Below are 27,505 nucleotides of genomic sequence, written 5' to 3' on the forward strand. Positions count from 1 at the left end.
AAATGACATCACCATCAGCAACATTTTGCTTTTTCATCATATTAAACAAAGTAATACATTCAGCCATGTTGCTATGGGGTTGGGCAGTAAGACATGATAATAGATCATAGAGGAACATAAGAACACACCCAGCTGTGCCTTCTGTTCCTTGTTTTGTTTGTTTTTACCACATTTTAAAATCATCAGAGTCTACAAGTTGAAAAGAGTAAAAATTGATGGTATAGATAAGCAGTATTAAATGGAGAAGGAGGAAAATCCTTAGCAACCATCTTAACAGAATCTAGGAGCATGTCAAGATGTTTTATAATCATAAATTACCACTTTGTTATACTAGGTGATAGGTCAATGGTATCCTAGGATTCCCACCACCCTGGGGTGATTAACCCTTTAACTCCCATGAGTGACCAAGACAGAACTTCTCCTTACAATACTAATACAACATCAAGCAGACTAGTGATAAGAAAATACAAAATGTCAGTCAGGACAATATAAGCTGATTCAATGCCAAATTCCCCCTCCTAACATCATAGGAATTATGTGGCAGACAGTAAGGAGAATTTCTTATGAGATTTGAGAGTGAATCAGTAAATAAACTAGCAAAGTGACAGAAGCTACTATTTTACTTACTTACCTGCTGAAGTGTACTTCATGTTGAGCATGCGTTGACCGATGGTTGAATTACTGCTGTACACTGAAAACTGAACCATATAAAGTAACAGTAAGAAATGCATACTCTTTGAAACCAAGCTTTAACTCTCTACACCCTAACATCAGTTTACATATTCTCTCTACTGTTCTCTATACATTTCCTAAGGGGCTGACAGGGAGATTTTTTTGAAAACAAAGAGCTGCTTTAGTTGGTGATCATTTCCTCCATTCTCATCAACCTTCATATTGAATTCAGGGATACAGGCCGTGAAATTGCGCCTAATACAGGCGCCAATACGACTAAATTTTTCACTTTGGCAACCAAATCCTGAAAGTTAGTTGCCAAATTGGCGACTAGAACGTTTCATCATAACCTTTCCAAGAGATATAGTGAATTAAAAAGATTTGCAAAGATAAATCCGCGGCAAAGTTCCTCGTTAAGTTTGTTTCCAAAATGTAGCACATGCATCTCGATCAATGACTAGACACCATCTTGGATTTAGATGAGCTTGAACGTTGTTTATCATCCATCCTAGTGTCCACTTTGTGGCACATTAATTTTGACTAACTTAATTTTGGAGGGTCTATCTAGAATGCTGACAGCGTAAAGAAAGATTTTGTTTGTCTTTGAAAATGGCGACCAACTTTTTTTGAATTGGCTACCACTTTGAAGAATTTAGGAGCCAAGTGGCTATCAGAAAAAAAAGTTAATTTCACACCCTGGGATAATATTTTAGGGAGAAATTAGAAGCTAGTCACGCTTAAGGGTATAAGAGTTAATTATCATTTGTAAATTTCTCTGTTAGGTTGAAACCAAATGGGTTGAAGGAGATTATAAATAGACTCACCCTCCACACAAGAAATCTTAGTACTGCATTCAGTTCAGCTTCATATTTTGTGAGAACACCAGCCTAGGACAGAAAGAATCTTACATTTCTTAACATGATGCTTAACTCATGAAATAGTTGTACAAGATGCAGAATGCAGTACATAATATTAACCCTCTCTACCATAAAATCCTTATGCAAGTTCTTCATACTGTTCTCTATGCATTTCCTAAGATGCTAACAAAGAGAATATGTCATACTTACAATCAAGGGCATCTTGGGTTCACAATCATTTTCTTTATTCTCATAACTTTTATGTTTGATTCAGGGGTGATAATGTTAGGAGAAATTAGATGTTAGTCACTTTTGAGGGCTAAAGGGTTTACTCTGGATCTTGGAGCTTGCTTCCTTTCACACATCCAAAATTAGGGTTACATACAAAATTCCCTTTTTTTTTGTTTTTCAGGACTTTTAGAGTCATACAGGTTTCCTAGTAAATTTCAGGATTTTTAAAACATCAAAAGATTTTAAGTCAATAATGTTCAGAAAAATACAGCTGACAGCCAAAATTAGACTCCAGCCCTGGGTAATTGACAGCTTCAAATGGTGTTTTACCAGGTATGTTTTTAATAATGGTAATAGTCATGTTTTTGGCCTCTGTTGTACTGCATGAAATGTCACACTCTGAAAAATTTTTAATGTCATTATTGTTTGTTCTAAAAAAATATGTATGAGCAGAAGAACCACTTACATCACCTAGTAAATAAATGATCATTCTGAATCAGTTTGAAGGTGCTTCCATGCAATTGCATCACAGGAATCTTGCAAATAATTTGATTATTTGGCAAATGATTTTTAAAAAAATCTGGATTTTTAGGAAAATTTTGAGATTTTTAAGAGAAAAACGAGATTTATGGACATCATTTGGAGAATTTCCGGGTAGACTTTAAAGCCATTTTTCGGGATTTTTTAATTGAATCTAGGTCTATCCGTATTTGAATTGTATATGACGCTCGCTTGAATTGTATATGACGTGCGTTTCTGAAAGGAGGATTTCTTTTGGAAAATTAATGCCAACCCACACGCTAAACTTGCAAATTCTGATGAGCAAAATTAAAGCCTTAATGACTATCTCTCCTTCTTGACAGAACTGATTTCAAGTGCTGTTGAATTAAAGCACAGAAAAACAGCTACATAGGAGCTTTTTAGATGCTAGCTAGAATAGGAGCTTTTTAGATGGATTTCTTTTCCTCAGCTTCAATTTCCCTTCAGAAAAATTAAGTTTTATAAAATCGGCAAACATTGTTTACCTCGAAGTATTGAAACGCCTTGTTCAGCTGATTTCGAAGAAGATGGATAATTTCCTCATCAAGCTGGGCGGCATCCAGCTATAAATAGTAAGTAACTCGCTAGATCAGTTAAATGCCGATAAGAAGCAGGACTGTAGCTACGATTTGTCCAGCTTTACCTGATTTACTCTCAGCACTCTATGCTCCGTTCCGTCACGCTCGTCCGCCATCTTGACTTTACTTGAGGCCCCAGTCTTTTTCGGCATTTTCGGCTTAGTACCAGGCCATCGCATTAGCCTAGAGCGCGACTGATGTGTTTGGGTATAACTGGGTATGAATTTCAAAAGATTCACCCTAGTTGATGACATTCTTTTCCCTCTCTAGCGGTCGAAAACAAAGATCTTTAATTGGAAGATACCAAGGAAACTTTTTCCGACTGTGCAATTGCTCATTTGAAATGACCATCGAGACAGTAGCTTAGACGTGCAAGTCCTCATGCTTTTTGCTATGATCGTCGGTACTTTGCCCTGCAAGGCGTGAAAATTAGAAAATCAATATTAAACAAAACGAACAGGTCCACAAACCAGTTGCTTAGCTGGGATTTTTCAAAGGGACGAAGGTGGGGATGGAGGAGTCACGGTAAACAATTTCCGTCCGTCTTGTACATACGAAGTGACTTATACCGCTGCTCTGTGCATCAGCGGGCTTGTAGTCACAAGGCGAGGATGGGCCTTTATGGATTGTGCAAGTAAAAGTGGCATATTATGCCACAAGCATTGCTGGTTTTTTTTCCTGGATTATTCTTAAAATTATGCTCGTTTCTGAAAATTATGCTATTTTTTCTTACATTGTGCGTTTCAAATAAGGAACAAAAAACCAAGTACACACTACATATTTATTGTTAATTGTAACGGCAGTAAGACTGAGTGGAGTCCAATTCGGTCTGTAGATAAACAAACCGGACTCCCAACCGAGTTTGTTATGACTCGTATGATCACAGACCGAATTGGACGACACGAAGTCTCATTACTAATGAATCGTAAAAATTACAATTTCCGAGAAAAGAAAAATAGCCAAGTTAGAAATGAAAAGAGAAAATTGTCTTAAAAGACTGACAAAGGGGGCGTAAATGGATTGCTGGTTGATGGTTGATTTAAAATACAACTTCGAATGTGATTCTCTTAATGAACTGTCCGATAACAAAATTGTCCTAAAACAAACTGTCCAATAACCAACTTACCTATAACAACTTGGCGAGTGAATTAGTGGAAAATAGGAGTTTTTTTAAACAATCACAATCGATGAAATTGTAATTTTTACGATTAAGCAGCCTATGCTCTTTATTTTCTTTATTTTCAGTTATACTTGCTCTGATAAAACATAATTAACTGCTGCACTTAATTCCAGACTAATTCCGGTGACGTTCTGAGTCAAAATGTAAGTGTCGTTTCTCTTCGACGCCATTTTGTTGCTTGTGAAAGCGGTCTCTGGGACCGACAAAATCTTTAATTCCGTTGTGTCGTCCTCTAAACGACGAACGATTCAGTATTTCGGTGACTTTCTTCCCCAAAACATTGCTAAATTGTAAATAGACCGGCTGGGCCATCGACCAAACCTGAAAATAATCAGTCTTCAAGACCACAAAAGTCTTGACTCTGGTAATGTTCCCTTCAGAAAACTGAAAATATGCTGATTATGCTTGCAGTGCTACTTTCATGAAAAAAAAGGAAGAATTATTCTAGTTTTCTGCACTGTGTCAAAGATTATGCTAGCACAATCTAAAAGGGCTTGAGCGAGGACCGGCAGATGGGGGATCAAGTTATGAGAGAGATTTATGTCATGCAGATTCTTCGGATTCGCGCACTTTCGCCATCTTGACTATAAGGTTTCTTTCGTTGTTCTTGACTTGCAAAAAAATTCCGCGAAGTGAGGGGGGGGGGGGGGGGGAAGGGAGGGAGAGGGCGTTTAAGGGTACGTCAGGACCTCCCCCTAACTACACCACTACCCACATACATGTTCTCTTAATGGTATCGACTTTACTAAATGAGAGAAGTATCCCATAGACCGAGTCATGAATGCCCCTTTCTGATGTCATAAATTGTGCAAACTCATACGCGATCAAAGCATAAGTGATTACACAAAAAGCTCACTAAAGTTGCACTCTGAGTGGGCGTAGTTTTGTGGAAAGTACAAGGCAGATGATATTGCAACTTTCATGGTCATCGAATCACTTCTGTATTTGCTTTAGCTGGTTTGTTTAACCAAGCCGTCTGGCTCTCAAAAGGACTCACCTTTTCTTTGCTTAGTGGATCCAATTAGGTATTGTTAAGAGGTGATCGTGTCTTACACCGCATAATACCACCCTGATTACAATAAGCGCTCTAACAAACACTTCATCTCTTGGCCAATCAGAAGAGGACATCACCGCGTCTCCTGTCTTGGGGATTAAAAGGACTGCAAGGTCACACTGCAGTGCAACTTCAGGGAGTAACTTTGCTAGACTGTCAACTATCGAATTTTGCTGCCGATGGAAGATCCAGTGAGTTTTGCGCCCAAACATGAAGTTGATATGGACGCGTTTAAACAAAGCGGATCGGAAGAAGACGATGTTGGTTACCATTCGATCGGACGAAACATTAAGGTAAAGATTATTGGTTTTACTGGTTGCTTTAAAAGGCATTTCAGCTTGAATTTAGAGCAATTTTAAGCAGTGCAGCGTTGAATTTGACAAATAAATTTCTGACCAAAAATTGGCAATGTTGTCGCCATGTTCTTTCAAAATTCTCATTCTGAAAAGGAGAGGAAAAAAACATCGCGTTCTGGACAAAGAAAAATATTGGTCAGGTGAAAACTTGACACAAACTTAATCAATATTCCTGGTCATTATTCGTTAATTGTAAACGTTCAGAAGTAGAATTTCCAGTGATCTAGTCTAACAGCTCTTTTCTAAACATTACTTAGACGTGATAAACACTTTATAACTCTGTGTACATTTTGCGAAAGTCTATTCTGATTTCTCAATCAGCTAGAGGATACATTTATATATCAGGAATAAACACGAATTCAATAAATCATGCAATAAATTTTTTACAGTTATTTCTGCCTCTTTGCTAAACCAAAACAATCACAGATTTGAAAATTATCTAGAAATCGTAAGGTTTATTTTTCAAAGTTTCAGCTTTTAAAAAAGGAATATTTGGAGAATAACTAAACATTTTTGAGACTGTGAAACTCATCAGCGTTGTCAAGACTGAAGATCAATCGATCGTCGCTATGCTCCGATTTCTAAGTGAATATGGTCTTTCATAAACTCTTGTGGCTATCATACACATAGGAATGAAGGAAATAGCGGCAATAATTGAGAGAATCTCTCAGAGATACTATTTACATAGTCTGACGACCTCATATATAGATTTTAAAGCGAAAACGGGAAGTAGTTATCACATAGTTGACGGATCGGATAGGTGTAAACGGCGTCTGCTGAAAATTTTGCATAACAAAAGAACTTTCAGATCCAGCAAAATCTAAAGCTCGAGCGAGTTAAAAGACTCCATTGTTTTCGTTCGATAAAGTGTATTCGTATTTTTCTCGATCGTAAACGCATTCTACCTTTGACTTTGCCGTTGATATTTTTCCTGATACCGTCGCATTTTGCCGTCTGAAATTAAATTGACTGGTTGAACAAATAAGTTACGCCGAAAAAGGGGAACTGAAATGTTTTCATTTCACCAACAAAGTTGTAGTATCTTAGGTTCGATAACTTTTCACTATTATTATTATTGGTTGCAAAAGCACCTGTCGGTGGTAGAGAGTGTAACCTAGATTCGAAAATTTGCGAGCTCTGCCGCTGTTGCAGTGAAATTCACTTAGTTAATTTTGACTAGCGAATCAGTCTTGCTTTTAATCTCTTTGTTTTCTTCAACTTTCATGTTGAGCTGCCTTTGCGCTGCAGGCTTGAGATCCCTGGAACCCTGCTAATTGCGATCCTTGTATAAATTATGCAAAAGATACAATTATGACTTATGTAACTGAGTGTAGTTTTTCACTTTGTTTTTTAAAATCTACAATCACACCACGACAATTTCTTAACATGCTGTCTTATTCTCATCACTTTAACAAAGCAAAGAAACGGTGACGATGAGAATTCATCCTTGATACACGGAACTATACCTTCCAGCATGAGTTTTTTAATCCGTGTGGTCGTTGCGCATCACTGCGATGGATGACATTTAAATTGACAGCATGAATACAAACTGTGTATCAAAAAGCTAGTAGTGCGAACTGCAAAACTGCACTGGCGCTAGCTATCGGCTAAAATTAGAATATCCATGGGAACAAAGTGAGTCATCCTTCACAATTAACCGCTCTGCTGGAGTTTTTAGGAAAAGTGTATATCATACAAACAATAGACATGGTAACTCGAAGGTCATGTCAGATTACTCGATTTTGCACGCATGTTTGATTTTTTTTCAGATAAACTAGTCTTTGATTTCTTTTCAAACGAAGAAAATGAATCTAAGAGAAAATAGATTGTTTGAACTGTTAGATATGATAAATCATTTCTTTGTCTCTGAATCTAAGATGCGCGAAATAGAGAAAAAATTCATGCACTGCGTTTTGGGCTGCTCGGTGGGCAATCAGCCAAACTGTTCGGTTCGAATATCATGAACTATCATTTTTTCGACCTCAGTTTTCAGGAACTAATAATTTTGAACGGCGTCGTTTTGGCAATACTTCGAATCTGAATGAATTCTCGGTCAGTGCCTGAAAGAGTCCCATATTTATTCGAATATTCCAGTGCTAGATCAGCCGGATTTAATAATTAATTTGAAAAATCTTCAATTACACACATTTTGAATTATATCTTTTTTTATGCATCTCGAACAATGAAGGCGTGCATGTAAAATCTCAATTTACAAAACTGGGGAGAACTGATTAAATTCACCTCAAAGTATTTATTTCACTTCCGCACAACAACGTCTGCTCTGATTTAGATATTGTGTCATAAAATACGGCCACAAAACTATATTCTTCAATTTAGATGCCAGTACTTCTTAATCAGGGTGCAATTTGTAGGCTTGCAAGAAGCTTATGCTATTCGGCGTCTAATACATCCCGGCTGTAAGCTTCTTCTCTTTATCCATGACAAACAAAAGTTTCGCTTTGTGTTTGTTTATGGTGTTAAATCTGACAGGATTTAATCAGCGTTGAATACAACTTGAGCCGTCGCCATAGAAATACGTACAGAGTCGCGTTTCTTGAAGATTTATTCGTGCTTAAAGTGATTTGTACTTTTGTTCTGGTGGAATTTTGGTCAGAGGCCTAGGACAAGAAACAGTAAGCAGGTATTTTTTATTTATTTTCTCTTAGTATTTTCTAGAATATTTTTCATCTATTCCGGTGTCCATGAATGATATGAAGGTTTTGATCGAAATTTTTGAGTAGTTGAGGATTATGGTAATTCTCATCAATCGATCTTATTATGGAATGTCAGTGTATCAACTTTGGTGCACTGAGATATTTTGCTTTTCTTCAGTCAAATTTTTAATTTTTATTTTTTTTACATTTTCGAAAATTTAAAAGCTCAGAATTCTCTACTTAACGTACATTTACTACCCTGATAAAGAATTCAGGACATCATTTCAGTAGAACTAAGAGACCAGCCAAGCTCATGGAGTGTAAAGTTATGCATTCAGAAAATGTAATTTGTACTTTTGCACAATTAATTTAGAACAAAGAGAACCCCGTTTTGACAGTGCCTGGTGGGAGAGAGAGAGCATTTTTTTGGTACTTTTTGTAATTTTGAACTTTTTTGTATATTATCTTAAAAGCTGTACAACAATTCTTTTTGTTTTCGTTTCGTGCATCCTTTGTAATATTAGGTCAAGTTCTCTTCTTATCACCAGGGTGCAGCCAGCTCATGGCTTCATATGTCCATAACTTGCTTTCAAATGGTTTTCATTTTCAATCCCTAATGGTTTTCTCAGGAAATTAAAGACGCCGAACAAATTAAGTACGCTGGATGAAATATTTCTGTTGTTTTTCAACCGCAGTAATTACCATCGTAAAGACGCACTGTAATTTACTTTCAAAACAATTTGCGGTTTTTAATTACCTGTTTGAAAAGACACAATGTCATGGCTCGTCCCTCGATTAATTTATTAATTACTCCAGAGAATTAACAACAAAAGTTCATCAGTTATTGATTGCCGTAATACAGATCAAATTTGTACAGCATCACCGAATACTGTACCATTTTCCCACGAAATTTGCGTTTGTCCTAGTCGGTTGGAGAGAAACACGAGCTTTGGAAGTTTCACTATGTTGCAGTGTAGCTTGTACATATATTTCGACGTTAATTACTCGTTTTGGAGATTCAGGAATGCGGCGTCTTTAAATTTCAATGTTGACAAGCCACCCCTACGACTTGTTCTCTAATATGAAATAACTGGTTTATTAAATTCCCTAATGGTTCGATATTTTGGGTAATGGTGCTTTCTTTGATGATGTTATTGTATAATTTTCTCAGATTCCTTGATTTCACTTTTGTTTTCTAAACAAATTCAGACCTCAGAGGTGATCTTGTACACAATAGCGTTCTCGCAATGTTGACAGTTTGCTTAGTTTTCCTGTTAAAAGGTGGCGGGAAACAATCGCCAGTCCCGCTTTGGCATCTCGTTTCCATAGCAACAGCCTCTGACCGAGAGCGTGGCGTCGGTTTGGAAGGACTAGAACCCGCCGATCGTTTGCGTCTATAGTTTACGTTGGCCTCGACCAGTGAGAAAGGAGAAGGATTTTGAACGAGAAATTGAGAAATTTGCTAGCATAATTTTGCCTAAGTTTGGAACTCTGTGCGTTCTTAACCTTCTGCACAGAAGCCGTGATCTCTGTAGGTTGCAGCTAATGCTGAGGTGTCGCTAGTAGTACTAAGGCATCGAAGCGCGAAATTTCGGGCACTGATCTACTAATTTGCTCCTTTGAACGGGAGATATAATCTCTCAGAATGAGTTATTACGAGGGAAGAAGTTCGATGTTAGGTGGCTCACCTGAACCAGGTTTGAGCTCTGTTATCAAGGTAAGTTAAACTTTTGCGCAGTTTTCGACAAAAAAAAAAACGCTTTGAAAAGGGTTCTCGAACGGGTGATCATCCCACTTTGAATTCGCGCGAGCCAAGTTCAAGCCGTTCAATCCACTGTGCGCTGTGGTGATTTTGACCAAAATACCCCGAACTCTGTTTTTTTTTTCACAGAGGTTAGAGGACCAGCATTTGAACGGCGATCCCGGAGCTAAAAGTCCAACAGTACCCACAAAGATACGAGACATTGTTACAAAATCAATCTCACCAGTTGATTCCAAGATGGCGTCTCCGGGTTTCGGAGATGAGTCACGAATGCTTCAGTCAGAAGTGAATCGCTTGGAGGATTTACTCGCTGCAACGAGAGCGGAGCGAGATGAAATTGGATCGAAATACATGGCAGTCAGCGATAAGGTGAGAGAAACTCTTGAATGTGGTATTTTCGGTAATTTTACCGAGTTGTAATGAGCTTAGTGTTTGATAGTTTATCACCTAGCGAGTTAATATTTCACTTTCTCTTAAGCTTTTCTATGTACTGTAAATTGAATGTTCGGCTAATTTTTCTGCAGATTTTGAATACAAAATATTGAAAAACCAAAATTTCTTCTCGATAAAGTTGTGTTTGCAAAGGGTTTGGTCGAGCAAGTCACCGAAAAGTTAATTTTGTTCAATTCGCAATTTAATAAGTTACCGCGATAAAAAGCGAAGTGTCGTGTGGCCTTTTTGGTGAATAACTTTAGCGAGTTTGACCCCCTCCGTGAAGGCCCTTTAAATTTTCAGTAATTTCGAACTTTAAAACACTACGTACCCAGGGACGCCAAAGTTTTGAATATTTAAATTTGTTTACGTCGTTCTCCTTTGTTAAAAAGTTGACAGGAAGTAAATATGATTTTGTCTTCGTGTTAATTACGTTTAGTAAATTTGTTCTGTATTCTAATACAAGTGGAAGTCTAAGCGGAAAAATTCTGACATTACTACTTCTAGGTGGTAAAGTCAAACAAAAACATTGTATGGCAGATTGTCCACCTACATATGCATAATTGAAACTTTTTAAAAGTTATGTAAATTCTACTCAAACTTTAGCTCTGTTGTTAAATTATCAACTTTAAAATCTACAGTTCTAACAATACATTAGAAGCAGTTGACGTCCGTTTTCTTAGGTATCGTTTGTTATTTACACCAGTTTTCAGCAAGATTTAATATAATCCCAGTTTAGATGTTTTTTAATTCAGTCTTAGGTGCTGAAAAGAAATAAGTAATTTTTCTTTCTTCATTTTATAAATTGATGGTTTCTGGAAAACTTTTAAGAAAATTGAATTTCCGTATACACAGAAAGCTAGAATCCTATCTTGTATTTTATTTTGAGAAACTCTTCAGTTGGTACTGTTTTGAGCTGTGTTTCTTCTTTGTGGAAAAAGCAATTTGCCCAGTTAATTATATATCATGAGGTGTTATCATGTGGGTGACTTGAATTGTTAATAAGGATAGATGAAGTAAAGTTTTGTAAAATTTATGACTTTGAAACCACAACCAGTACTTGATATTGTCATTTTCCTGTGAGCAGGTGATAAAAGAAAACAATGTCATGAGACATTTCAAAGTTTTACATGAGAAAGTCCAGCCTGTTGGAAATCTAGCACCTTTGAATCTCATGTTTATTTTTTCTGTGTGTGTGAACTGATGAAAATACACTATAAAAAGTAAGACAACAAAGAGAAATTAATACAAGTCTTTTTCATGCACCAAAACTGAATGTGATTCAAGTGGTTTCTGAGAAACATTATGTCAATAAGGATTGTTGAGTATGGTTACCATAATACTTTAATTAAAGCATGAAAAGTTTATGACTCAACTACTTCTAGCTTTTGCTTGAGTCTTTGAGAATTGATTTTATGTAAAGGTGTTAAAAATTTTCCATTGTCAAATTGCTTTTTTGTTCATATGGTACTATATTATTCAGTTGGACAAATGCCACCAGTTAATTAATGAGATGAAAAACTTAATTAAAAGATTCTAAATATTTTGTGTAATTGACTTGAATGAAATTGAGCTTCAACTGGTGGCAAAGTGGTAGGTTACTCGACTGTTGTTTACCTTGGAAGTTGTTTGGCTCTTGATGTGTAATAGGCTGCTGCAAAATTCCTTCCTATGCTAGCTTTATTTCCTGAGAAAAATTTCTAGACATTTCTCATACCTTCCATTTCTGAAATAAAAGCTTTTACTCCTAAAATTGTGATGCTTGAAGTATTTATAACCAAATCACAATGAGGTTCCTATCAAGGGGAACATTTTTGTCTTTTTATTAACCTCCAACTAAAGAGGAGTGTATTTCTATTTAGCTTGGTTACCATGCTTAAACCCTCAAAATAGGTAGGAAACTATGAAAATTAGTGAGACAACCAGTGTAGGTCTTCTTGTGGGGAGCTTGCAGTTTTCCTCTCTCTCCATAGTAAACTTAATGTTGGGGTGCTGAATGTCAATATAACTAAAGAAAGATAAAGCATCCTGTTTGGTATTAAACAAAGCAAAGGTGTCATCAACATATCTATGGTAAAACTCAATACCCAAATTGTAATTCTCTAACCAGTGTTTCTCATGGTGACCCATGAAGAGGTTGGCTAACACAAGAGCAAGTGGAGAGCCCATGGCCACCCCATCAATTTGATCATAGAAATTACCCAGGAAGGAAAAATGGGTTTGGGCAGTGGCAAAGAAAAATAACTCTGTAAGATTTTCCTGTCCTAATTTGGTGACTTCACTGCCAAAAGTAAAAGTGTCTTGAGCACAGTAATCAGTAGGGATTTGAGGATTCAAAAGTGTACATAAATACTTAGAGCTATGTTGTAATTAAAAGTTCCAATCAAAGAAACAATGGGCTTCAAAAGAGGTGTCAATGAGTGATCTTGAACTTTATGCATCTTAGGGAGCCCATGAATTCTGTCTGGTTGAGGTCTTGCTGGATAGATCTTGTCATAGATGATGTTGTCAATTTCACCATTCTTCTTTAAGTTGTGAAGGAACTGTAGTATCGTGTTTTGTTTTAAATTAATCTTATAAAGCAAGAGACCACATTTTCTATCTGTTTACTGGCATAATAACCCACTTCAGAGATTTTGGGAAAGCATGAGAAAAGTTTATAAATCACTCTGCTCCCCTGTGGTTTGTGAACTTTTCATGTGTTCTCCCAAAATTGCAGGTAGGTTATTATGCTGGTAAAGAAATAGAAAATGTAGTCTCTTGCTTAAAAGACAATTTTATGTTTCTTTTCATTGTGGTTACCATGTTAAAAACCTTCTCAAATTTACATGTAGCCTCAGAAACAACCTTATGTCATTTTTTCCTTAATATGCATCGTAAAGAACTGTTGGTAACATGAAATCCTGTTCATGAGTACTCATGGTTCCCTGTCTTTTCCTGCTTTAGTTGGAACATTACATGAAAGGAGGAGGCAGCCCTGGCAGTGGTGGATATAGTAGTCTCCCAATTGGTGACCAATCAGTAACAGACAGTAACCTTGTCCAGCAAGTAGCTTACCTCAAGAGTAAACTTGAAGAGGAACATTCTAACTATAAGCGGAAGCTTCAAGCCTATCAAGATGGACAGCAGAGGCAGGCTCAGTTGATTCAGAAGTTACAGCAGAAAGTGTTGCAGTATAAACGCAAGTGTGGTGAGCTTGAGACAAGTGTGAACGAGTCTAAAAGCCAAGAGGAGGACATTAAAAAAAAGGTAACTAAGACTCAAAATCCCCTTTTTCACCGGAAATGTATGAAATGTATGCTGGAATAAAAGATAGGACAATATCAATCATTTTTGTCAAAGTTCTTTAATAAAGGTGAAAGTAGACTGAAAGAAATCTAGAAGATCTCATGGTGTTTTCGGTCTCACTTTGTGAGTTTGCTTGAAGCTTTCAAAGTATACCTGATGATTCACAATAGAATACCAGCTGGAGCTTTGGCGGGTGCCAGATCTCATTGAAAGCTCTGCAGCTATAAACTGAAGCATTTCAACTTTTTGGATAAATATCACAGGAAGTACTATATTTTGCTTATCAAGTACTCATTAATACTCAATTATTTTCTTACAGCTTCAATCTGCAACAGAAACATTGAAGGAACAAGAAGCTAAATTGAAAGAGACAGAAGATGAGCATTCCAGTGACTTGGAGAACTCATTGATCCGCTTAGAAGAGGAGCAACAGAGGTGAGAAAGGAATGGTCACTTTACAACCCTCTTTAAGTTATCATTGACATTTAAATTAACATCAACCCTTTGACTCCCAGGATCTGACTGTTAATTCTCCCCTTTTGCTACTACATATTCCTTGTAAGTTAGTTAAGAGAATTTGGTTTTAGATAAAGATATTAACTTCAACCCATTCAGTTTAAGTAACTTTGTTAATATTTTACAGGATAATGTATTCATATTATAGGGAGAAGTTCACTGTTGATCACTTGTCAATCAATGGGTTACTAAGAAGAAATTTTGAACAGCAGGACAATGAAATTATCTCCTTAATTTTATTTTTTTTGCACAACTGATCCTTTTTACTTTGTCAATAAAGGACTTTTTCAATGCAATAATATAATTGCTGTATAGTTGGAACATGTGAGAAATATGGACCCCAACCTCAGATTAAATGTCTAAAAGCTTCCAGACCAACTATTAAAACCCAGAGTCAAGTGTATGTTTTATTTCATGCATTATAATTATTAGTGGCACATTCAATTTTTTTATTGATCATCACAAACAATGTGTGACAGATGTGGTTGTGTAATATTTAGTTTGCTAGACTCCTAGTCAAAAAGACCAGCCAGGCTCATCGTGTTGTGTTTTTAGGTAAAACACCTTACTTTCACAGTGCCCCTCTCATCACAGGAGTATGAAGGTGTTTGTTTAAAACATCCGTCAGGAAAAATGAAAGAGTCATTTGGTGACAGATCTTTTAGTGTGGCTGCACCCACTTTATGGAATGCTCTTCCTGCTAATCTCCACAGCATTAAATGCATTTCAACTTTTAAGTCATGTCTTAAAACTTATCTTTCTAAATTAGCTTTAAATATTTCTTAGATATGTAAAATATATATATAAATCATGTGATTTATTTATTATCTCTGGAATTTATTGTGTATGTCTATAGTTTAGGTAACTTAAATTGTTGTAATACACTTTTGATCACTCGGCATGTTAAAAAGTGCACTATAAAATTAATAAATTGTTATTATTAATTATTACATGGCATCCAGGGGGAAGTATTGATACTCCTAGTTTATTCATGCTATGGAAACCAGTATAAGCTCTGGCTGGTTGGACTTGAGCCTTTTAAAAATCAACATTCCAAGAAATAGTATAATCTTAAACTTTTTTTGTCTCATCAACTGCAGGAGTGCCAGCTTGCAACATGTCAACAACATGCTTCGAGAACAACTGGATCAAGCAACTTCTGCCAATCAACAACTAACACTTGACATTCAAAAGCTAACAGCTGATTGGAACAAAGCACGAGAAGAACTTGAGGCTCGGGATGAAGAAGAACAGGCATACTTTGCTAATGAGCATGTGCGTTTGATGGACATGTGGAAGACTATGAACAACTTCAGGCGACAGTTCAATGAAATGAAATCTGCAACACAAAGGTGTGTGTAAATATGATGTACCATCTGTATTTAATCAAGACAGTCAAATTGCCATTTTTCTTTGATATAGCATGCACTCTAAGGTGCCCTCCCCTTAATAAGTACCCACCCACCCCCCCCCCCCCCCCCCCCCCCCCCCCACAGTACAGGTTAATAGTTTCGTTATAGGCACCCCCCTTAATTAAGCGCTCCTCGTTTCAGCCGAAATTTTAATAAGCGTCTGGGTTTAATTGGGGAAAAAACATGTTACATTGGGATTTTCTTATAAAACAAACAAACAAGAAATGAAAATATTTCAAAACTTAAAGAGAATGTTTATTCTACCAGGGACCTGTCCAGTGTACGTGCAGAAGTCACCAAATCTGTGCGTGTGGTGCAAGGAGCCTGCATGGACTTGGACAAAAATCTGCGAGGAATGGACGCTAACACCCAGTCTGCTCTGGAGGAAGAGAGAGCACGGCGTCAGAAGGTATGGCTGTCAACAGACTCGACTAAACAGTGTTCTGTGAGGGAATGTATTTGCAGTGTGGTGGGAGAACGCAGCAAGATGCACTTCTGAACAACTTTTGCATGAAGTGATGTTTGAAGTTATGATCTTGTTTTTCACAGGCAGAGGAGCAACTGCGCGAGAAAGTTCAGGAGTTTATTGAGCTTCAGAACAAGTATGACGGTGAAAGAACTGATCTTATGGTCAAGTGAGTAACTGATTACACTTACTTATCGGAAACCTTGATTACCAGAAAAAATTCGGTTATGGTATTTCGTCCAGAAGAGGCTAAGAAGATGCGAGATTTCTAGATGTGTTCGTAACATGTTAAACCTTTTTTGTTATTTTTAAAGGGTGAAAGATTTGACCAATGCTAAGGAGAAGCTTGAAGGCCAAATTCAAGAGAGGGAGGAGACCATTGCAATTTTAAAAAAGAAAATCAATGGCTTGGTGAGTTCTAGGGTGGACATTTTCAATTCGGAAAAAATAAAAAGAACGTTTGAAAGATTTTCCTTTCCTTTTTATCATTTTCAGGAAAATGGCTTTGCTAGACAGTCGGAAGAATGGGAGAACCAGAGCGAGGCTAGCCTCGCTGCCATGCGAGAGGAAGCTGAAATCTTACACAGCACCCTCCGTGAAATCACGCATGCTGTAAGACAGGACGCTGATAATACTTCTAAACTCGTTGGCTCGCCTGGAGGAGATATTGAAGTTGTTGATGCAGGTTTGTTAGAGGGGGCTGAAGATGACTTCTTGAGCAAGAGACCCATTTCGCCGTCACGTGCAGCACGTCTCCGCTCAACGTCACCCACTCGTTCCAGGTCACCCGCCGTGTCAGATAACGCGCTGGCTCAGGTTCATTCGGCAATCCAAAAGAAGAACATTCAGGTCATGGTAAGGGCTTTTTTTCCTGTCAATTCCTGTTAAAATTTCTACCCGTAATTATTTGGTTTGCCTTGTACTCTTTTTTCCTTTGAACATCATTTATCATTTCTTGATTTAACTGTACAAATCTGAACTACGTGCATGTGGATCGTAGGACATTTGAGAGAGACCGTTTCTGTAGCAATTTTGGCTAATCACGTTTTCTGAAATGAAGGAAATGAAGAGCAAAGTGGAAGCAGCGCGTGATTCTGAAAAGAAAACCAAGAAACAACTTGATGACACAGAGAATGAAAGACGAAGGCTGGAGAAAGCTCTCCTAAGTGCACGAGACGAGCTTGATTCCACGTAAGATGAGATATTTTTCTTATTAGATAAAAATTTTGCAATTACAACAAGTAACTTGGGAATGAAGTTCTTGTTTTTTTTTTGCTTGATATGCTGCGAAGGGAAGTTTTCATAAATTTGGATTTTCATTTTTTTTTTCACCTTTTCGGCACGGGGCATTTCTGGCGAAGAGTTTCGTTAATTCTCAGGGGTTTTTAATACCTTTTTCCATAAGCAGCTGCTGATGTTGAATTAGGCGGTTATGCCCGAAAAAGGGGCCGTTAGGCGAGACCTAAACACGAACAGACGGCCGTACGAGGTCTTATAGGAGGTGGTTATCCAGTAATCCAGTCCGCTAACAATTTGCTACTTGCAGGAATCTCGCTCTTCCAACCAGTCGCAAACGTTGTCTCATGATTTTCCTTCGATTTTTTTGTCGTGATTCTTTGTTTGAAACCGTGGCATCCATTTTTTTTTCGTTTCTAGTCGCCAAAAAGTCTCTGAAGCCAGTCAGGACCGGGAACGCTTCAAGTCACACTCTGATGTTTTAGCCACAGAGAAGCAGAACTTGGAAAAGATGCGTCATTCTATGAACGAACAACTAGAGAGCATGACGGCAGAGATTGAAAAGCTTCAAGCAGCGAACAGCGAGCTTCAAAGACAACGGGATAACTTGGAGGACGACAAAGAAGACTTGGACCGAGAGAGGGAACGACTCGGAAAGGAAGTACAGCGCATGACACAAGTCATCGAACAACTTGAAACCAAACAATCTTCGCTCAAAGAAGATATCGTTACTCTCAAGGAACAGTTGTCTCGCGCTATGTTGGACAAAGAAGTGATGGAACAAGAGAAGTCCCATGTCGCTGAGACGCTCTCCAAGTCTGAACTTCAAAGAGCTGAGCTGGAGCTGGAGATCAATAAGATGAAGTCAGAGGAGATAGCTCTACGGGACGCGCTCGTCAAACTACAGTCACTAAATGAGGGACTTGGACAGGACAAGATTGAACTGAACAAGATTATTAAACAGATGGAATCTGAAAAGTCTTCCCTTAGCCAAGACAAGAGAGATTTGGAACATGAGAAAAACAGCATTAGACAGGAACTGATCCGCGTTGAACAAGAAAAGGTTAAGGGCGTCTCAACTTTTTGTTTTTGTATTTTGCTTTCCGCGTCATTTTATATCTTTTTTCTCAGGATATGTAAATTAGGCGTTAGTAACTCTGCTTCGAAACATCTTCAATTGAGTGTTAAAAGTGATCCTGAATTGATTTGCTGATGCTTTATTTCGCTCTCTGATTGGTCCAGAAAACTTGTGCCACCATCCCAACCAATCAAATGCAAAACCACAACCCATCTCAACTTGGACATTCGCGTTTTCCCGCGCTTCAAACAGGTTGCCTGTTTCTACTCTGAGTTCTCATTGGTCAATGATGATATGAACCTTTATACTGAGTAGCAGTTGTGATAACTTTGGTTTTTCAACATTCGATTGAAAACTGTTTTATACTCTATGGTTTCACATGATTTGTCCTACCCGCTCTTTATTAGTTTCTGTTGTTTAGACTTAAAAAAGGGTTTGTGAAGAGTTTTCATCTCAACCTTTTTTTTTTTACATCTCAGGTGGACCTTGACACAGAGAAGTCATCACTGGACCATAACCTGAGCATCCATGAAGCCAGCCGAGAAAAACTGGAGTCTGAATTGATTCTGGCCAACCGCGAGAAAGCTGAACTTGGTGAAGCTCTGAACCAGATTACTAGAGAACGAGATTCCATCTACGAAGAGTTGTTGACTACTCGACGTGATGTCGAGAGACAAAGCTCTAATGTGGTACGTTTGGCGAAAGAGAAGGAAGAGCTGACAAGAGAAAAATCCAGTCTGGTCGTCCAAGTTAACTCGTCTGAGCGGGAGAATCGCGGTCTGGCCGAGAATATTGCAAGTTTGAAGAGTGAGAAAGAATCACTGGAAACAGCTTTGTACGACCTTCAACAAACAGCTACCAAACTGGAAGCGCGTAAAGAAGCTTTGGAAGCCGAGAATCAAGAATTGTTATTATCAAAAGAAGCTCTGACGGTCGATCTACAGCGCGTGCGTAAAGAAAAGGAGATCGAAGAAGCGAAACTGTTGAAAGACAAGGAGTTGGTGGAGCAGAGACTGAGTCAGACTCAGCGTGATGGAGAGGTGGCCCTGAAGAGGATGGAACAGAAGCACGAGGAGGAGGTGGAGAAACTGAAGCGAGAAAAGGAAAGTCATTTGATTCAAGCCAATCAGGAGAAGGAGGAAGCAATCTTACAGCTCAAGAATGAGAAGGAAGACCTCGGACAAAGGTGTGTTTCTTATGATTGGGTAAAGACTGGATAATCTTGAACATGTTCAACCCAAAATTGTAGCGTTGTTTGTTGATCTTCTTTTTATCACTTAAATAATAAATCCGTATTTTGAATTGTTCTTAATGGGATCTGCAATGGTGTGGTGCCCAGCGCTAGACTTTGGATCGAGCAATCCCTGGTTTGAAGCCTGGCCGTGTTGTGTTTTGGGACAAAAATTGTTACTCTTACAGAGCCCCTCTCTAACCTGGTAAAACTGTCAGGAAACCCTGATGTAATGTCGGGAAGGGGGGTGTAGGCATTCCTAAACGCTCAATACCACAGGGACTGAGGATAAGCAGCGGTAGTTATGGGCCTCCTAACTTTCTGATAATGGTTCGAATATTACAAAATTTTGTGAAAACTCGGGAGTGGGTGGAGTTGCTTACTGCATGACTTTTGAATTTAGACTCGAACGTGAGAAGGCGATACTCGTGAATGAGGTGGCCTTGGTCCAAAAGGAACGCGACGATCAACTGCTCATGGCTGAAAATGAGAAACAAGAAGCGTTGCACGCAGCTCATAATGAGAAAGGAACCATGCTGGAAAGACTCAACAAAACACAGAACGACTTGGAAAATGCGCACGTGGAAATTGACAGAGTCAAGCGTGAGGCGTTCAGCCGTGCAGAGCAGGACAAGGTAGGTCTAGTGTATGTCTGAATAACTGTCTCTGTCTGTCTTTCTGACTCGATCTGTCTTGACTGTCTGTTTCTGTCGTTTCCTTTTGCTCTGACGAGAGGCTTACGCTCTAAACGGCATCAGCTTTAGAAAGTCTTACGGTGGCCAATTAATACTAACAACTCAGTTGATAAAACCAAATTATCACTCTTGTAATACCCTCCACGGGCACAGCACCACAGTTTATATAGAAAATCACTCTCTTTATTTATTGTCTGTTTCTGTGTATTGGCTTGTCTCAATCTTTCTGTCTGTGCCTGTGCGTCTCTCGGTTTGTGTAATACTTCCATAATCTAGCATACCGGCTGTAAAGCTTTCTCAGTCACCCATTCAACCCGGCCACTGTTGAAAAATTCGTTCATAGAGGTGTTGTTGTTCTCTTCAGGGCCAAATAGGACAGACACAGAATGAGTTGAGGAACACAAGAAGTAAACTTGAAGACATCAAGTAAGTGTTGCTGTTAAATAGAGGAGTGCTTTGATGCCGTCGGCTGTTATTTTTCCGTCAATGCCACCGTGTGATTTACTGTCTTATGCTTTTTGAATTAATTTATTTTGTTTTTCTGTGCGTGTAGCAATCGCTATCAAGCAGAAACTGCAGAATTGAAGAATCAAATCAAAGACTTGGCCCGAGTTAAGGAGAACACCATGCGAGAAGTAAGCGAGCTTAAACTTCAACTGAAGATGGTCGAAGAGGCTCGTGACGGTGTCCGTCGGGAACTCATCGACGCTCATCGGAAAATCCGAGAGGGCGAGGAGGCTCGTGAAGCTGCTCGAAAGGAGAACACAGATCTAAAGAGACAGCTTAAGGATGAAGAGCGTGAAAAACAAGCCGTGCAGGAAACAGCCAACGAATTGAGAGGAAAGGTAAAGAAATGCGAAGCAGAAAAGACGAATCTGAGGAGGACTCTGGACGAAGCGGGACAGAAGATTGCGTCTCTTGAGGAAACAAAGGCTGCGCTGCAGAAAGAGGCTGGAGAACTGAGGGCGAGTTTGAGAGAAGTGGAGAAGGCACGGCTCGAGGCTAGACGTGAATTGCAGCAACTTCATAACCAGGTAGTTAGAATTTAACAGAAATTTGGGTACTTGCAACGATTTTTTAACCATTTACGCTTCGAAGTAGCTTGTTTTTTTACGAGGAATGTTTCGTTTTCCCCGCAAATAAACGGTAAATCAAATGGATTAGTGTATAGGATGTAAGACATCGTTTATGTGACTCGAGATTTGTAATGTTGACTTTCCTTCAGGTCAAGATGCTGGATGGCGAATGTCTCAAGAGCAAGAAAGAAATCTCTGATCTCAAAGATCAACTCGCCAAGGACGAGCATTTGATAGACGAGCTTCGACAAGATAATTTCAACATGAAACAGAAACTTGTCGAATCTGACGGCCAGAAGGAAGGTGCCAAACGGGAAATCCAAAACTTGACCCGGAAAATCACTGAGATGGAGGAAGACAACCGCGTCAGAGAAAAAGATTACAACGCCGCGGTGGACGAAGCTCGTCGTGCCGAGCAGAAGGCAAATGACAAGGTCAAGAATCTTGAAAATGTGTTGGAAAATGCCAGCCAGGACAACAGTGACCTGAAACTGAAGCTGTCTGGATCAGAAGGACGCATCACCGGGTTGGAGGCTCAATTGGCGCGCATGGAGTCATCCAAGAACGACCTTGAGTTTAAGCTAGCCAGTCTTCATTCAACTTTAAGAAGGACCCTTGGAATTAAACCGCCTGGTGAAATTAGTGGAAGGTAAAGTTTAACATCTCTATTAGTTTGAAGGTCATTTGCGCAAAATAACGTTCTTATCGGTTTTCCTAAAGCAACAAATAGTGTAAATAAAATTGCGTAGTTTTATACTCGTGATCTAATTGTGAAACTCTCTTTTCATAATTTTTCAGGACTCCCTCTCCGACTCGCGCCCGAAGCCCGAGCCCCCGTCGTAAGATGTTCGGCAGAAGTCGTTCGCGTTCACCGGAGAAAGCTTTGGAGGAGACCGTAGATTCTGGTACAATGTCTCCAGGAAAGAAAATGTCTCCCAGTAAATCGATGGAACTATCTGGCGAAATTGACCCCGAGACTGTGCGATCTGCTTTGCGGGACTTTGCCCAGAGTATGAAAGAAGCTGAACGAGAGAGAGATGAATCCATGACAAAGGCTAATAACCTACAGAGGGCTCTTGCTGAGATGGAAGAGGAGAAGGCGCATACTGACCAGCGGCTACAGGCGCTGCAAAAATCATTGGGAGAAGCAGAAGAAGGTCTGTTGTTACACGAGTGGTTGCGAACAATTTTACTCTCTCTGTGCAGAATAATTGAATTCATTTTAAAGATAGAAACCCTAACCGTGCATAATAAGAAGAGCCTGGTTTAACGCAGCCATATTTTTGCTTTGTTCCCAGGTCGCCGTGGTGCAGACGGTCGTCTGAGTAGCGCCCAGACTGCGCTCATGCTTCAAGAAGAAACGATCAGGCGCCTGGAACGAGAGCGCAAAGGACTGAACGAAAAGATCTCGGTATTAGATTCCAGTCTTGCGCAGGCAGAAGGAGAGCGCCGCCAGTTGCGAGACAAGGTTGCTCAGCTACAACAGAGTGAATCCAAGAGTGATCAGGAGAAGGAGGCTATGCGTGCGCAGATCGAGAACGCCGAATCGAGGTTGACTAAAGTTGAACTGAGGAAGAGATCCTTGGAAGGTAGAATTTTTAGTTGTTTCTAAGTCAGCTCCATGTAATTAATTGATTTTCCACTTACAATCCCAACGAACTTTGTGGTTTTTTTTTTTCACTCGTTAGGTGATATTGAAAGACTTAGGATGCAGTCGACTGAGGGCGAGGCTGAGAAGCAAGCTCTTCGAGAGCGTATCGATCAGTTGTTGAGATCTCAGCAAGAACTTGAGTCGCGTGCCACGTCACTTCAACTCACTGTGGACAGGCTCACCCTTGCCTTGGCAAAGACAGAAGAGGAAGAACAGGCCTTCAAGGAAAAGGTTATTATTAATACTGTTAGAAGTGATCGAATGGCCGTTTTTTACCTTGAACGACGTAGCATAGATTCATTTTGAATTCATCGAGTCACAATAATTTTGTTTTTTTTGCACAGGTGACCGAGCTGTCACTTAGTTTGAATGACAGTAACGCCAATTCCCAGTCCCTTCAAGAGAGGCTGCAACAAATGCAGCGCGCGCTTACCAACAGTGAGCATGACCGCAAAATCATGGCAGAGAGATTGGAGGCTCTGAAGGCAGCTCAGCAGGATGCAAAGAACCGAAACAATGTACAGCAAGATCGTATGCAACAGATGAAGAACGAACAAGCCGATGCAGAGGTAGGCTTCCGCGTGCCTCTTTTTTCTTGACTGAAGTCTACATCTCTTCAGGGGAAAAGGGCCATTGAGTTTGTCTCTCGCGTCTGTGATAACTTGCCTCTGCCCAGGTGACCATAACCATCTCTGGTCTCTCCCTCTGTTCAGTCTGCACTGTCTACTTTTTATCCTTCCCACTGGTGCTAAGATTACAGAAACGTGCAGGTTGTGTGAATGGCCTATTTTTCTCATAGTACAAATTAGTTAATTGAATTTTAACGATTACTTAACTAGATAATTTGGCTAAATTCTTGGGAAGCGAGAACTCTGTGAAGAAGCAGATTAGTTACCAGGCCAGTTTCAAATCGTGCCACATTTCACCAACTTATTTCTAGTGCAAAGAAACCTTGGCCGATACTTTCTTCGTATTTTTCAGGTTCGACGCATGGAGCTGGAGGGTCAGATCAGACAATTGCAGCAAATGCTACGACAACAGAAAGAAGCCGAAGAAGAACTTGTGGGGAGAATTGGTAAACTACAGGAAGAAAAGCGAGAACTGCAAGATCGCCTGGCGAATTTCCAACGGGGGTTGGCAGGTGCTGAGCAAGAGAAGAGAGAACTGGAACGAGCGCATGTCCGTTTGGAAAAGGACAAGAAAGCTCTGAGGAACACTCTTGATAAGGTGAGAATAAAGAAGAGAATGATAGTCGAACTTTTTCTATATCTGTGTGTGCTTTGTGCTGAAGAACATAACACAGAACACGTAGCATTATCTGTAGCACTAATTATTTGTGACTTTATCCTCGGCGTGACAATTATAGATCGAACGTGAGAAACTTGAAGCAGAAGAAGTGAGCGTAAGATTGCGTGACGAGCGTGATAAGCTGGACCGATCAAGCAGCTCATACGAACAGGACAACCAAGAAATGCAGAGGACGATTCAAGGCCTTCAACAACAGATCGCTGACACCGAGCATGCGCATGCGCAAAAGTAAGTATAAAAAACCATGATCAATCAGTACGGATCCCTCTTTAACGGGAATCGGTGGTAGAGTATTTACTTGTTGCCATAAGGAATACTACACTTGGTGTTATTTAACTCATCAATTGAAATTGTCTTCAATATTTTGAAATCTAGTGTATGAACGTCAGAAGAGAAAGCGTAGGAGTTTCTAATGAGTTAATCTTTGTTTAATTTCAAAATTCAGACTGGTTGAGTTAACAAGCAGGCATCGACAGGAGGTGGAGATAGAAAGCGAGAGGGCCAAACAATCTCAAAGCCAGTTGGAGAAGACACAGATGGCGAGAGAGCGTGCGCACAAACAACGTGTCAAGGGACTGGAGGAACAGGTAAGCTGTCTCTCTCAACATTTGAGTGTCTGGCCATGTTTCCAGCTGGTGTTATTTGGTTAGGAAAATGCGAGGAAGGGAATAGTGTTACTATTTCTTGATTTGTCAGTTTGTTTGAATATCATGTCTTATAAGCGAGGAATGCGTGCGAGTTTGCGCTTTTCCCAGGTCACTTGATGAAATTTTAGGTTGAGTGGAAAAATTTGTGAGTGAATTATTTTCTTCTGTAGTAAACGGACTCCTTTTTGTTTTACTTACTTTGAGAAATATGTCGAGCAAAGGCCGAATTCAACGGGTTTAAAAACTAGCTGAGAATACCACGGTACTCTAATGCCTCAATTCTTTGGGCCGGTTATTTAAAAATATCGTAAGTTTAGCCGCTGTTTAACAAAACCGCGTCCTTAAACCTTTCATCTGAACACTTATTTATGTGAATAGTGTCGAGAAGACCGCAAGCTAACAGTGGAATAACATTTATTTCATTAAATCGACCCTCTCACAGGGAAAGCCTGAGGCCCGCTGATTGCGTAAAACCGTGGTCTGGGTTAGACCTCGTGTAAATAATCGGCTCTTTGTGTTTCCCAATATATTAACACAACCCGTTTATACTCTCAGTAGCCTTTTGGTTAAAAATGATATATAAATATTAAAATAAATGTTCGTTTGCGCAGGTTTCTACTTTGAAAGACCAGCTGGCCAAGGAATTGCAAAAGAAACAATCTTACATCACGCGCACTGCTCAGAAATCAGATGAAATCCGCGATCTCCGAGGAAAACTAGAAGATTCGCTACACACTGTGGCACGTGACACTGTATACGAGCCCTCGGTGCTGGAGCGCGAGTCACAAAAGCTTGAAGACTCTGTTGATGCAAGCTTTTCCTCTTCGCCGACGCGCCGAACCAAGTCGGCCTCGCCTCCAGTACGATTTCCGTCCGACAAGGTCACGACCAGCACTCCGGCGTATTCGTCACCATCCCGCCGAACAACTCCGATTACGTCTTCGCTGTCTCGCCGAACAACCCCAGGGTTAAGCCCTTTGCGCAAGACTAGGAAGTCAACTACATGAACATTGTATTTGTAATTTCTTTCGTTTGTGTATCGTTTTATTGGATTTTAGGGTTCTTAATTTCTTTTGAAGTGTTTTACATGTATTTGCACTGCTTTTAAGTGTTTTCTTCCGGTTTTTTTTCTTTTTGACTTTTTTTTCATATTTGGTGAAAAAGGATTTGCATACTGACGCAAAAGGCGCTGTTTAGACCATTATTCGCTTATCATTTTATCCTTTTAATTGTGTCTTTTGAATTAGACGATGATTCGCATAGTAAACAATATTAAATTGGCACTAGGTAGGTGAATATCTAATATATTTGCATGCATTTTCATGCTGTTTATGTTCCCTGATTGAAATGAATCCCCTATCGCTTCCACGCCTTTCAGTGTCTCCTCACAATATTACAACATCATTAAGCAATAGGACATCAGATCAAAGAAAAATATCAAGTAGAAGATACTATTTGAATCAACATCAAAATAACAGAGCTAACATTGTAAGAAGCAGGTGGCGTCGGTAAGGAGAATCGCCGTAGATATCGTGGGAGCAAAGAGTTGAAATAGTGTCTTTTCTGGACATTACGTGTCACGCGGAGTGTGTGATTGTGCGTTGCGTGACAAGGCTAACTATAGTATAGCAGGAAGACAATTGATTTTTATGAAATACTATTACAACCTTTTTAACTATTTTTCTTTTTAAAATAGTTTTTTTTTGCTTTTAACGTGCTTATTTATTTGTTACCTTGCTTCCACAAGGCTCAGCACGTGTAACTTATTTGCTGTAAGTATCCCGAGTGATTTATCAACAATGATGTGACAATAAAAAAAAAAATGTGATAAAAATTTCTACGAGGCTAGAATCCTTTGCTCATATTAGAATGAAATCTGTACTAGCCTCGTATGCGGCAGGTTTTCATTAATAATGGTGCCCTGGAACGTACGTTTCTCCGCTTGCGAGAAGATTTGAAACGAGTCGGACACAGGGGTCTGGCACCAGTTATCGGTGCTAGGTCTCTTGCAGTCGTGTTCTCGAGGCCTCGTACTTTCCTAATGACGTTCTGCTCGCAGGTAGCGTCTGTGGTGAGTCTTTGGAATTTTTTTGTTCAAGTTAGGTTTACCTCGTTTTACCACTGAGGTCGTGTTTTAAACGATTATTTGCCGAAGGGTGCGTTTTTTTAATTGCGCACAATCAACTATTATTTAAGTATTAGAAAAAATCTTAAGTTAAGGGGGCAATACGAGATCTTCCCTTCACGGACTCTTGTTTTCTGAGGGAGCTGAAGAAAGTGATCACGAGAATTTGGCTCACCCATTTAATCTGGATTTTTTTAGATGTGGCAGGACTTCTGGGTTCAATTTCTTAACTCTCTCTCTTTTATCTGTGTTTTTGTGATAACATTACGCCAGTCTCTTAGCTGATTTACGAAATATAAGTCACGAAAACGGATCCTTGTGAACTTAACTCGTCATATCTACCCCAAAAACCCAACATTGGCCTTATTTCAAAGGGTGTAGTCGTTCGGCCAGCATTTCTGCAGAATGGAATACGGACTAGAGGCCAGACCATTTAAAGCCTGTTCCGGGGGGATTTAGC

At 39.3% G+C, this 27,505-nt stretch overlaps 2 protein-coding genes across 3 annotated transcripts in view; one reads left to right on the top strand and one right to left on the bottom strand.

Annotated features, from left to right (window-relative positions):
• Positions 1-3,000, bottom strand: part of LOC131773996 (peroxisome biogenesis factor 2) — a 12,819-nt gene extending 9,819 nt beyond the window's left edge. The window contains exons 1-4 of the mRNA XM_059089998.2: positions 2,944-3,000; positions 2,786-2,863; positions 1,497-1,559; positions 632-698 (exon numbers count right to left, since the gene is read on the bottom strand). Of these exons, the coding sequence (XP_058945981.2) occupies positions 632-698; positions 1,497-1,559; positions 2,786-2,863; positions 2,944-2,994 (259 nt within the window). The 5' untranslated portion in view covers positions 2,995-3,000. The remainder of the gene's footprint in view (positions 1-631; positions 699-1,496; positions 1,560-2,785; positions 2,864-2,943) is intronic.
• Positions 3,001-5,253: 2,253 nt separating this feature from the next.
• LOC131773989 (rootletin) lies at positions 5,254-26,757 on the top strand. Of its 2 annotated transcripts, none has more exons than XM_059089980.2 (24): positions 5,254-5,405; positions 10,014-10,253; positions 13,263-13,565; positions 13,924-14,039; positions 15,221-15,472; positions 15,800-15,941; positions 16,082-16,167; positions 16,313-16,409; positions 16,494-16,853; positions 17,059-17,189; positions 17,655-18,297; positions 18,792-19,498; positions 19,947-20,178; positions 20,603-20,664; positions 20,792-21,272; positions 21,464-21,963; positions 22,113-22,471; positions 22,613-22,903; positions 23,003-23,196; positions 23,310-23,534; positions 23,947-24,192; positions 24,332-24,501; positions 24,719-24,860; positions 25,532-26,757. In XM_059089980.2, exons 1-24 carry the CDS (start codon positions 5,292-5,294, stop codon positions 25,925-25,927), a joined length of 6,489 nt encoding a protein of 2,162 aa, XP_058945963.1. In that variant the 5' UTR covers positions 5,254-5,291; the 3' UTR covers positions 25,928-26,757. The 2 variants fall into 2 exon arrangements, with proteins under 2 accessions (XP_058945963.1, XP_058945964.1); XM_059089981.2 differs by lacking the exon at positions 5,254-5,405 and adding an exon at positions 9,522-9,839.
• The last annotated feature ends 748 nt before the right edge of the window (positions 26,758-27,505 follow it).

This window comes from Pocillopora verrucosa, chromosome 9, assembly GCF_036669915.1.
Source record: "Pocillopora verrucosa isolate sample1 chromosome 9, ASM3666991v2, whole genome shotgun sequence".
Classification (NCBI taxonomy): Eukaryota; Metazoa; Cnidaria; class Anthozoa; order Scleractinia; family Pocilloporidae; genus Pocillopora; species Pocillopora verrucosa.